General features: G+C 40.9%; 1 protein-coding gene and 1 pseudogene across 1 annotated transcript in view; one reads left to right on the top strand and one right to left on the bottom strand.

Moving 5' to 3' along the window:
* The window catches only part of LOC132510717 (receptor-binding cancer antigen expressed on SiSo cells-like), a 109,185-nt pseudogene that overhangs the window by 46,541 nt on the left and 50,371 nt on the right, over positions 1–12,273 (top strand).
* The window catches only part of LOC132511455 (multidrug and toxin extrusion protein 2-like), a 48,340-nt gene that overhangs the window by 1,234 nt on the left and 34,833 nt on the right, over positions 1–12,273 (bottom strand). The window contains exons 13-15 of the mRNA XM_060134634.1: positions 11,403–11,472; positions 10,522–10,654; positions 790–884 (exon numbers count right to left, since the gene is read on the bottom strand). Coding sequence (XP_059990617.1) covers positions 790–884; positions 10,522–10,654; positions 11,403–11,472 — 298 coding nt within the window. The remainder of the gene's footprint in view (positions 1–789; positions 885–10,521; positions 10,655–11,402; positions 11,473–12,273) is intronic.

Genomic DNA, 12,273 nt, shown 5'->3' with positions numbered 1-12,273 from the left:
TCGCACTGTGCCCTTTACTGCTCCTAAATCCCGATAAAAGGAACAAAGTCTAAAGATAAATGGTACTGTCACCTAAGGGGGAGTTTACGGTCCAACTAAACGTCCTGTTCACTTCATTCCCTCCAGCGATCACACTGAAGGGAGGAAGGACATGATACGTCAGCATAAGGAAAGGCAGAAGGGCTGCGAATCCTCGAGGGTGGCCAAGACGCAGACTGTGGCGGTCTGCACGCCTCAGCCCCTCCTCGCGGCTTTGTCCAGGACACCTCCCCTCGCCGACCTCCCACCCATCTCCTCTCACACCTGGACACAGTCAGCGGGGCTCACACTTCAACACAGAGACGCCCAGAGGATCAGGATCCACTCCTGAACCCGCAGGACAGGTTCTGCCCCAAGAACTTCCCTGATCACAGGCACTTAGCAATTTGCATTTCTTAGGAAACCATGGACCAAAAGATCCTTTTGAAGACGCCTAAAACTAGACAACAGATCAGGAAACACTACTGCTTTTCTAAGACTATCACACCAAAACAGCAAAATAGTTTCTAAGCTAATTCTCTTTCTTTCTGGCTGAGCCCTGCTTGGTAGATACTAAATTAACTCCACATTAAGAGGAAAACGTGCTGACACAGGCTTTCCTTTTGCCCCCAACTCTCACGTTGGATGCATTTCACTAAACAAAGTGCATCATGCTGCCAATGGATTTCTTACCATTTTCACCATGAAAGATTCCTTACCTGCCCTGGGATCAACAGGGCCCCATCTCTAAGAGGACCCGCCCTCTGTTACCTGCTCTGCCGCTCTGTTCCAGTTTATCCTCCAGATGTACACCAAGTAGAAGAGGGTTTGAAAGAAGACACAGGCCGTCAATCCGGACCAGAGACCTGTGGGTGGGAAACAAGTATCCCGTTGAGATTTTCTGCAGTCCCCCTCCTGGCATCATTAACATTCTCCCGTAACTACTGTATCCACAGCGTAACCTGCAGCTTACGCTAAAATTTTAGATAATTATGGACCAGGATCAGACGCACGCTTACCACTGACCAGGTTTGATTCCAACTCTAGTGGGAATCCGCTGGAAGGCTTTAGATGGGTGTGTGCATGTACCTGTGAGACTGATGTTTCTAGAAGCCCACTTTGAGAACCATCTCTCCAATTGCCGTGTACAAGAGATGACTGAGAAACATTATAAACAATGCCTATCTCCTTATGAGAAGAAACTATTTAAATCACTTAAATATCACTGCGTAACAAAGTGGATATAAAATACCCATTCATATATGAATAACTGCACTACAAAGCCAGCTGTCTAGGCTTGAGTTGGAACCCAGTATAAACTGGGAATTAGTCTGCTAACCTGTTCACATGTCTGGGGCCCCACGTAGGCAAGAGGTCACTGAGGCTGGGCCTCCCGTGGACTCCCGGCCATTTCACTGGAATAACCTCTCGAGTTGAGAAGCAGATGGATGGACAGTTTATACCCTTTGATGGACTGATTCCATTCCTAGGAACCCATCCTAAGGAGAGACTCAGGAATGTCGTTAATAATTCATATACCCGGGATGCTCGTCACAATGTTATTTAAAAGAGGAGCAACTTACAGCATCGCTAATTATTAGAGAATTGCTAATCAAAACTACAATGAGGTACCACCTCACACTGGTCAGAACGGCCATCATTAAAACGTCTACAAATAAATGCTGGCGAGGGTGTGGAGAAAAGGGAACCCTCCTACGCTGTTTGTGGGAATGTAAGGTGGTGCAGCTACTATGGAAAACAGTAAGGAGATTCCTCAAAAAACTAAAAATAGAGTTGCTACATGATCCAGCAATCCCACTCCTGGGCATATACCCAGACAAAACTATAATTCAAAAAGATACATGCACCCCAATGTTCATAGCAGCACTATTCACAACAGCCAAGACGTGGAAACCACCTAAATGTCCATCAGCAGAGGAACGGATAAAGATGTGGTGCATATACACAATGGAATACTACTCAGCCATAAGAAAGAATGAAATAATGCCATTTGCAGCTACATGGATGGACCCAGAGATTATCATACTAAGTGAAGTCATTCAGAAAGAGAAAGACAAATACTATATGACATCACTTATATGTGGAATCTAAAATATGACACAAATGAACTCATTTACAAAATAGAAACAGACTCAGAGAACAGACTTGTGGTTGCCAAGGTGGGGGGGCGGGTGGGGGAGGGATGGATTGGGAGTTTGGGGTTAGTAGATGCAAAGTATTACACACAGAATGGATAAACAACAAGGTCCTACTGTATAGCACAGGGAACTATATTCAATATCCTAGAATAAACCGTAATGGAAAAGAACATAAAAAAGAATGTATATATATGCATATAACTGAGTCACTTTGCTCTACAGCAGAAATTAACACAACATTGTAAATCAGCAATACTTCAATTAAAAGATAGAAGGGGGGCAATTTAAATGTCCACTATTAGGGAAGCATTAAATAAACGATACAAGGAAATACTAGAGAACTACTAAAAGCCATGTCTTTAACGTGGGACCGGGGGAAATTACATATTCAGTATAACCCCACTTCTGTGAATAACAGAAAAAATACTGGGAGAAAAATAATTTTAAAAGGCTGGAATAAAATACATTGAAATACCTCAGGGTTTATATTTGAGGAGTGAACTAGAGGTAATTTTAATTTTCATCATTATATTTTTTATGTATTTTCACAAGATTTCCATGTTGTTAATGTATAATTAATAGTTTAAAAGTGTTATTTAACAAACCTGAGTACCTGCTAAATAAGTCCAATAGCGAGAAGCACTTTTATGGACAAAAAGCGAGATCTGACGTGTTCTTATTCTAAAGAGCTCAGTGTCTAGTAGAGGAGAGGTTTTTAGGTTGTTTGCTTTTTTAAAGCAAAGCTGAATTGTGAAACCTCAATAGCTCATCAGGCAGAGGCTCTGGCTCTTTGGTTAAGCAGTGTTTCCCTGGTGTCGACGACGGTGCTTGGTAGGGATGAGACCGTAATAAATACTTGGCAGTTCTGTGTCCCAAACAGAGAAGGGCGAAATCCTGCTTGACACTGATCAAATACCCCACAGGCTCCCAGCCTGAACTGGTCATCCAAAGAGACATGACATTGAGGACAGTTACTCATTAAGCCATCACATGACAACGTTTCCAAAAAGTCAGGATAAGAAACTAAGCACCTCTGTTTGTGTGGACACAGAAGGCTCTCACGACAGCTGCGGGATTAAAATTTCACAGAGCAATGGGGACAGATTCAAAATTGTTTACACGGTAAAAATGTACTGGTTGACACAGAACAAAAGGATCTACTTGAATACATACTACAGCATTGGGTCAGTCCTCGAATCAGACTGTATTCTGCAGAAAACACAGCTCATCGTTACTAAGGAAATCCATAGCAATTGCAGATGTGGATATAGATGCAGAACACATACAACAACTTACCCCAAAAGCACATGACAGATTGTTTTGCACAATTCTATACAGTTAGAGTCATAAAATGGATAGATTTCTGAAAATATGTATAATTTGCCAAAGCTGACCCCCCTTCCAAAAAGATAAAGTCTAAGCAAACTGATTTCAGAGAAGAAATTGTGAAAGCTGTAACAAACTCCTCCAAAATGCCTGACATGACAGTTTCATATAATTTAACCAAACCTTTATAATAATAATATTCCTACACTATGTAAATTGTTCCAGGGAATACAAAAAGGGAACATTTTTAATTTTCCTTATGTAGTAAGTGTATATTAATACTGTTAATGTCATAACTTTACAAAGATTACACAAAGAAATGAAACTACTGACCAGTCTTATAACTACCATTGCAAAATTCTTAAATACAATATTAGTAGAATCCAGCAGCTCACTAAAAGAGTAGCACATAATAATCAGGATTGTTCAACATGAAGAAATCAAATAATATCACTTATCACCGTAAGAGATCTAAGGAGAAAATTTATAGGATCATCTCAACAGGCACTAAAAACTTAATTTTTAATTAAAAGTATTAATGGGATTGTTTCTTTATACTAACAATTGTATTGCACTTCTGTATACTAACAACGAACTATCAGCAAGAGAAATTAAGGCAACAATCCCATTTACCATTGCACCAAAAAGAATAAAATACCTAGGAATAAACCTACAGGTAAAAGACCTGTACTCGGAAAACTATAAGACACTGATGAAAGAAACTGAAGACAACACAAACAGATGGAAAGATATACTGTGTTCTTGGATTGGAATAATTAATATTGTTAAATGACCATCTTACCCAACACAATCTATAGATTCACTGCAATCCCTGTCAAAATACCAATAGTATTTTTCCCAGAACTAGAACCAATAACTTTAAAATATGCATGGAAAAACACAAAAGAATAGCCAAAATAATCTTGAGAAAGAAGAACAGAGCTGGAGGAATCACATTCCCTGACTTCAAACTATACTAGAAAGCTACAGTAATCAAAACAGTACCGTACTAGCACAAAAACAGACACATAGATCAATGGAAGAGAACACAGAGCCCAGAAGTAAACCCACACACTGTCAATCTACGACAAAGAGGCAAGAATATACAACAGAGAAGAGACAGTCTCTTCAATAAATGGTGCTGGGAGAACTGGACAGCTACATGTAAAATGATGAAATTAGAACATTCTCTAACATCATATACAAAAATAAACTCAAAATGGATTAAAGACCTAAATGTAAGACCAGATATCATGAAACTCCTAGAGGAAAACACAGGCAGAACACTATTTGACATAAATCCTAGCAATTTTTTTTGATCCATCTCCTAAAACAAAGGAAATAAAAGCAAAAATAAACAAATGATGCCTGATAAAACGTAAAATCTTTTGCACAGCAAAGGAAAATCTTTTGCACATCAACAAAAAGTGAAGAAAACCTACTGAATGGGAAAAAGTGTTTGTAAATGATATATGATCAATACAGGGTTAGCATCCAATGTATATAAATAGCTCATACAACTCAACATCAAAAAAAAACCCAATTAAAAAATGGGCAGAACTGAATAGAAATTATTCCAAAGAGGACATGCAGGTGGCCAACAGGCACATGAAAATATTCTCAGTATCACTAATCATCAGTGAAATAGAAATCAAAACCACAACGAGATATCATCTCACACCTGTCAGAATGGCCATCATCAAAAAGAAGACAAATAACAAGTGTTGGCAAGGATGTGGAGAAAAGGGACCCTCGTGCACTGTTGGTGGGCATGTAAATCGGTGCAGCCACTATGGAGAACAGTATGGAGGTTCCTCAGAAAACTAAAAATAGAACTATCATATGATCCAGCAATTCCACTCCTGGGTATATATTCAAAAAAACAAAAACATTATTTCGATAAGATACATGCACCCCAATGTTCATAGCAGCATTATTTACAATTGCCAAGATATGGAAGCACCTGTTTATCAACAGATGAATGGATAAAGAAGATTATGGTAGATAAGTATTCCACTGGAGATCAGCCATAAAAAATGGAATTTTTCCATCTGCAGCAACATGGATAGACTTGAAGGGCATTATGCTAAGTGAAATAAGTCAGAGAAAGACAAATACTGTATGATCTCACTTATATGTGGAATCTAAAAAAAATACAATGAACTAGTGAATATAACAAAAAAGAAGCAGACTCACAGATACAGAGAACAAACTAGTGTACCAGTGGGAGAGAGAAGCAGGGAGGGGCAAGATAGAGGTAGACGATTAAAAGGTACAAACTATTACGTATAAAATAAGCCACAAGGATATATTGTACAACACAGGCAATATAGCAAATATTTTATAACTATAAATGGAGTATAACCTTTAAAAATTGTGAATCACTGTATTGTACACCTGTAACGTATAATATTATACGTCAACTATATACCTCAGGTAAAAAATTTTAAATTAAGAAATAAAAATTTAGGACTTCCCTGGTGGCACAATGGTTAAAGAATCCACCTGCCAATGCAGGGGACACGAGTTCAAGCCCTGGTCCAGGAAGATCCCACATGCCACGGAGCAACTACGACCCACCAATCCCACTACTGGGCATATACCCTGAGAAGACCATAATTCAAACAAGAGTCATGTACCAAAATGTTCATTGCAGTTCTATTTACAATAGCCAGGACATGGAAGCAACCTAAGTGTCCATCAACAGATGAATGGATAAAGAAGATGTGGCACATATATACAATGGAATATTACTCAGCCATAAAAAGGAACGAAACTGAGTTGTTTGTAGTGAGGTGGATGGAACTAGAGACTGTCATACAGAGTGAAGTAAGTCAGAAAGAGAAAAACAAATACCGTATGCTAACACATATACATGTAATCTAAAAAAAAGAAAATGGTCAGAACAACCTAGGGTCAAGACGGGAATAAAAATGCAGACCTACTAGAGAATGGACTTGAGGATACGGGGAGGGGGAAGGGTAAGCTGGGACAAAGTGAGAGAATGGCATGGACATATATACACTACCAAACGTAAAATAGGTAGCTAGTGGGAAGCAGCTGCATAGCGCAGGAAGATCAGCTCAGTGCTTTGTGACCACCTAGAGGAGTGGGATAGAGAGGGTGGGAGGGAGGGAGACGCAAGAGGGAAGACATATGGGGACATTTGTATATGTATAACTGATTCACTTTGTTATAAAGCAGAAACTAACACACCATTGTAAAGCAATTATACTCTAATAAAGATGTTAAAAAATAAAAAATACTAGAGGAGAATATAGAAAAAACGTTAAAATCCTATTGTAGCAGTTCTTGCCAGAACAAGAAAAAGGCAAAAACACTAGAAAGGAAGGAGTAGAACTACTTCTATTTACATGACATGCAATTACATTTGACAAAACTCTCAACCATTTCTGTTGGGAACTTTCAGTAAAGCAGACTCCATGGATACTTCCTGAACGTGATTTAAGAAGACATGCACACGTTTGTTAACGTATGTGTGTTTACATTGTGTGTATTTATGTATGTCAGCCCCCAATCCAGCATGCTATTTAGTAGAGAAACATCAGAAGCACAATCTCTGAAGTCCTGAACAAGACAAGCATTTCCACTATTACCACAACAATTTATTATTCTACTAGAGGCTTTAGGCAGGAAAAAGACATCAGTGGTGTAACGTCTGATAAGGAGAATATAAAGCTATTTGTACACGATATGATTGTATACCTGGAAAACCCGTGAGAATCAACTGAATACTATTCAAATAAGAGGAATTCAGAATTTTAACAAGCTACAAAATTCACAGACAGTAATTAACAGCCCTCAAATATACCAACAACCACCACTTAGATTACAGGATGGAAGGGAAGGCCTTGTCTACCATGGCCACAAAAGGATAAAATGGGGATAACCTTAACAAGAAATGAGCAAAAGCTTTACAAGGAAAATGATAAAAACCATACTGAGCAGAGGCTAACATTTCCAAAATGTTCGTCCAGTATTTGAACATAAAAGCTGAGGGTGGGACTTCCCTGGTGGTCCAGGGATTAAGACTCCACGCTCTCAATGTAGGGGGCCCAGGTTCAATCCCTGGTCGGGGAACTAGATCCCACATGCCACAACTAAAGAGCTCGCCTGCCGCCAAGAAGACACGGTGCAACCAAATAAATATATATATATTTTTAAAAAGCTGAGGGTGTCAGAGGAGCACCCATTTTATAAGTACACAGATGGCCTCCAGGCCGTAGACCACCAGGCAGGTGGAATTCAGAGTTGGCTCCCGAGTCTTCTGGCAACAGTGCATTTATTCTCTGCAGACAGAGATCTACTGGTCCTATCTTGAGATGAGACCCAGGAGGGAAGAATTTCCCTGAGGAAAAAACAAGGTGTCTGGACAACAGAATCTGCCTCAAATACGTCCCCTCACTGACCCCCAACAACAGGAAACCGGATGCCGAGTGGGACCCCCTTAATTAGCGTAACAAAGAGCACCTGAGTGGGTGCAGAGTTTGCTGGATGACGAACGCTCAGATAAATGCACAGCCAGCACACGCTCTCAACTCCTCTCCCCTGCAAGTGTGACAAACCCCACTTTCTACAAGAAGAGAGATTACAGAGTCGGAGCTGGTGAGACTTGGTAGCGTGACTGGGGCCAGGCTCTTGACCAGGGGACTGAACCAGGAAGGGGCCAGAAACCAGAGGCGATGGTGTGACCGACAAGGAACACCTGGGCAGCCAGGAGCTCAGGCTCCAAGTCAGGCCCCGAGATGACAGCTGAGAGCCCTGGGCCTTCCAGGGAGGAGAGTGGGGACAGGTCAGCAAGAGGAACCTCGGGCAAGGCCTACATCCCAAGAGTGTAATATGGAAAGGGTGCCAAAGGACAGAGAGGAATAAAACCTAAGAGCCTGGGGTGAGCTCACAACAAACGGGGATCCAGCCTGTTTATCTTCACATTCCTCAGATTCCAGCACCACCCAGGGCCAACACATACAGGTGCTCAGTGACTCTTCAGGATGAATGAGGGAATCATAACCCTCAGAGAGACATGCATCGCAGCAAAAGAAAGGCTCTGGGGGCATCTGGGTTCAAATCCTGTCTCGTCACCTACTGTCTGTGGGACACATTACTTCACCTGCTCAGACTTTAGTTTCTCCAAGTGTGAAACGGAGCCAACAGGAGATCGCATCTGATGTCATAAATTTGAGCAGCATAATTTACATAAACAGCGTATTTCTGCAAAAGCCCTTCATGAAAATTATCTTACATCCTGTAAACTGTAGCTTTACATTATTTTTTAATTAAAAATAAAACTGCTCTGTAATGATGTATATGGGAGTAGTGGATATATGTATATGTATAACTGATTCACTTTGCTGTACACCTGAAACCAACACAACATTGTAAATCAAATATACTCCAATAAAAATTAAAAAAAATAAATAATAAAAGTACTGCAGGAGAATATAGAAAAATGTTAAAACCCTATTGTAGAATAAGGCAAGAAAAAGAACGAAAAGGCATTACAATTGGAAAAGGAGTAAAACTATTTATATTTATATATGATGTGACCCTGTATATAGAAAATTCTAAAGAATTCATAACACACAAAAATACTAGTGCTAATCGATGAATTCTTATAAGATCAACTTATAAACTTATAAGACCAGCACACAAAAAATCAGCTGTGTTTCAATACACCAGCAAAGAACAATCTGAAAAGGAAATTAAGAAAATAATTCCATTTACAGTAGCATCCAAGAGAATCACATATCTAGGAATAAATTTAACCAAGGAGGTCAAAGACTTGTACAATGAAAACTACAAAACACTGATGCAAGAAATTAAAGACCCAAATAAATGGAAAGACGTTCTGTATTCATGGATTGGAAGACTTGATATTTTTAAGATGGCAGTATTCTCCCCAAAGCAGTCTAACTGGTTTAGTGCAGTCCCGCTAAAAAATTCCAACAGCCTGTTTTACAAAAATGGAAAAGCTAACCCTCACAGTCATACAGAACTGGAAGGGGCCCTAAATGGGCAAAACAAAAAAACTGGAAAAGAACAAACTTGGAATACTTCACTTGCTAATTTCAAAACTTACTGCACAGGAATCTAAAATACACAAAGGAACAAAATGAACATATCAAGAAACAGAAACAGACTCATGGTTCCCGGCGTGCAGGGCAGGGATGGACTGGGAGTCCAGGATTAGCAGATGCAAACTATTATATATAGGATGGATAAAAAAGGCTCTACTGTAGAGCACAGGGAACTGTATTCAGTATCCTGTGATAAACCATAATGGAAAAGAATATGAAAAAGAATGTCTGTATGTGTATAACTGAGTCACTGCTGTACAGCAGAAATTAACACAACATTGTAAATCAACTGTACTTCAATAAAAATTTTAAAAAACTTGTATAAAATAAGAACCTACTGTATAAAAAAATAAATAAAATTAAATTTAAAAAACAAAAACTTACTGCACAGCTACAGTAATCCAAACAGTGCGGTACTGGCGTGAGCTGGACATAGAGACCAATGAAGCAGAACAGAGTCCAGAAATAAACCCACACGTCTCTGGTCCACTGATTTTCGACAAGGGTGTCAAGACCATTCAACAGAGAAAGAATCGTTTTTCAACAAACTGTGGTCACCTCGTCTAGGTGATTCTAGTCACGTCTCAGGACTAAGCTAATGCATTACGACCTCAGGGAGCTGCTCCAAGCCATCATAGGGGACCACAGCTTTCACAGTACTTAACCCAAATAGAATAATTGTGTAATTACTTAATCTTGGTCTCATCCTGAGGGCAGGGTCATGTTTATTTTCTTCAAGTCGACATTTCCAGTGTTTTTGTATACTGAATACACAAACTGTTTTCATATACCAAAGGGAGAAAATCATTTTTCCTATTCCACAGGGGTCACTTCCCAGACAACTGCTTTGTATCTCAAGCAGTTTATCCTAACAGGACAGGTGAGATGTAAGGTAAGTCACCGAGGAATCAGACACGTACCTATTATCCCGTGATTAGCAGCAAACATCAGAGATGCTCCAAGGGGAAAACCAAAAACATAATAACCGATGGCATTCAGGAGAGCACCCATCTTCTGTTTTCCTGCACCTCTCAGGACTCCACCAGAGGTGCCCTAGAGAGAGGAAAACCAAAACCAGTGTTGCAGTCATTCAGGTGTCATCAATCACATCAGGGCAGAACACAACCTGGTATTTCACAGCTCTGAATACAGTCACATACCCTATATCAAGACAGGGACCGCACCTTACATAAGAGATAAAGGAGAACATTTGCCTTCTAAAGTTATGTTAAGGGACTTCCCTGGTGGCACAGTGGATATGACTCTGCGCTCCCAATGCAGGGGGCCTGGGTTCGACCCCTGGTCATGGAACTAGATCCCACATGCATGCCGCAACTAAGAGTTCTTATGCCACAACTAAGGAGCCCACAGACCACAACTAAGGAGGCTGCGAGCTGCAACTAAGACCCCACACAACCAAATAAATAAATATATATATATTTTTTAAAGTTATGTTAACAACTACAGCAGCTTTCATCCAGAAACCCACGAAGTAACAGCATTTAAATCTCTATTTAAAAATAGTTCATGGGCTTCCCTGGTGGCGCAGTGGTTGAGAGTCCGCCTGCCGATGCGGGGGACGCGGGTTCGTGCCCCAGTCCGGGAAGATCCCACATGCCGTGGAGCGGCTGGGCCCGTGAGCCATGGCCGCTGAGCCTGTGCGTCCGGAGCCTGTGCTCCACAGCAGGAGAGGCCACAACAGTGAGAGGCCTGCGTACCGCAAAAAAAAAAAAAAAAAAAAAAGACACACAAAATTGTGCTGCATATAGTACACAGAGGTAAAATCACTGCAAACACTCACCGCAAGTGCATCAAACAGATGAAAGGGAGCAAAAATGGGCATCACTTGGCTCACAAGGGACACGACATCTCTGTTGGAGAAAAAGAGTGACCCAAAACTCACAGTTAAGTGTGGCACTAATCACCTGCTGGCTGGACAAACCTGCCAGAGTGACCAACCAGTCAACTCAGTCCACATACTACTTTCCTATTTGATAAAATGAGGACATGATAAAACCTCACTAACTTCAATGTCACCAGTTAGAATTTAGGTCAAAAGGGACATGGGCTAGGCTGCCACAACAGAGCATAATTCTTAAAGTTTTGTTGATGAGTATAAAAATGTGAGGGTTGGTTACAGATGAATTGGTTTGCAGGGCAGAAATAGACACAGATGTAGAGGACAAACGTATGGACACCAAGGGGGGAAAGTGGCGGGAGGGGGGGTTGTGTGATGAATTGTGAGACTGGGATTGACATATATACACTAATACGTATAAAGTAGATAACTAATAAGAACCTGCTGTATAAACAATAGATAAAATTCAAAAAAAAGTGAGGGTTGGGAAGAAAAAGCAGGTTTCAGCCTGTGAAGGGTAGTCTTCCCCTGTGGCTGGGAGTCTTCCTCAGAAATGCAGCTGGAGGCCAGCGTTCAAGGCAGAGAAAACATCTGCCCTCCTCAGGGATGCCCTGAGCTCTGGTGGCTGTGCTGGAAGGTCTGTCTGGCGAAGGCCTCGCGTGGGGCTCAGGGGCCCTGGAGAACGACTCAGCAGAGTGGCGGTGACCGCAGGCCTACACCATGGGGCCAGTGTGGATGCAAAACACAACAGACGGCGGTGCTCCCCCCAGAGCTCTGGCCTCCCTCCCCTCAGCCTGTGGAGAAGACTGTTAGC

Source organism: Lagenorhynchus albirostris, chromosome 20 (genome assembly GCF_949774975.1).
Source record: "Lagenorhynchus albirostris chromosome 20, mLagAlb1.1, whole genome shotgun sequence".
NCBI lineage: Eukaryota > Metazoa > Chordata > Mammalia > Artiodactyla > Delphinidae > Lagenorhynchus > Lagenorhynchus albirostris.
This window is presented reverse-complemented; position numbering and strand designations above follow the sequence as displayed.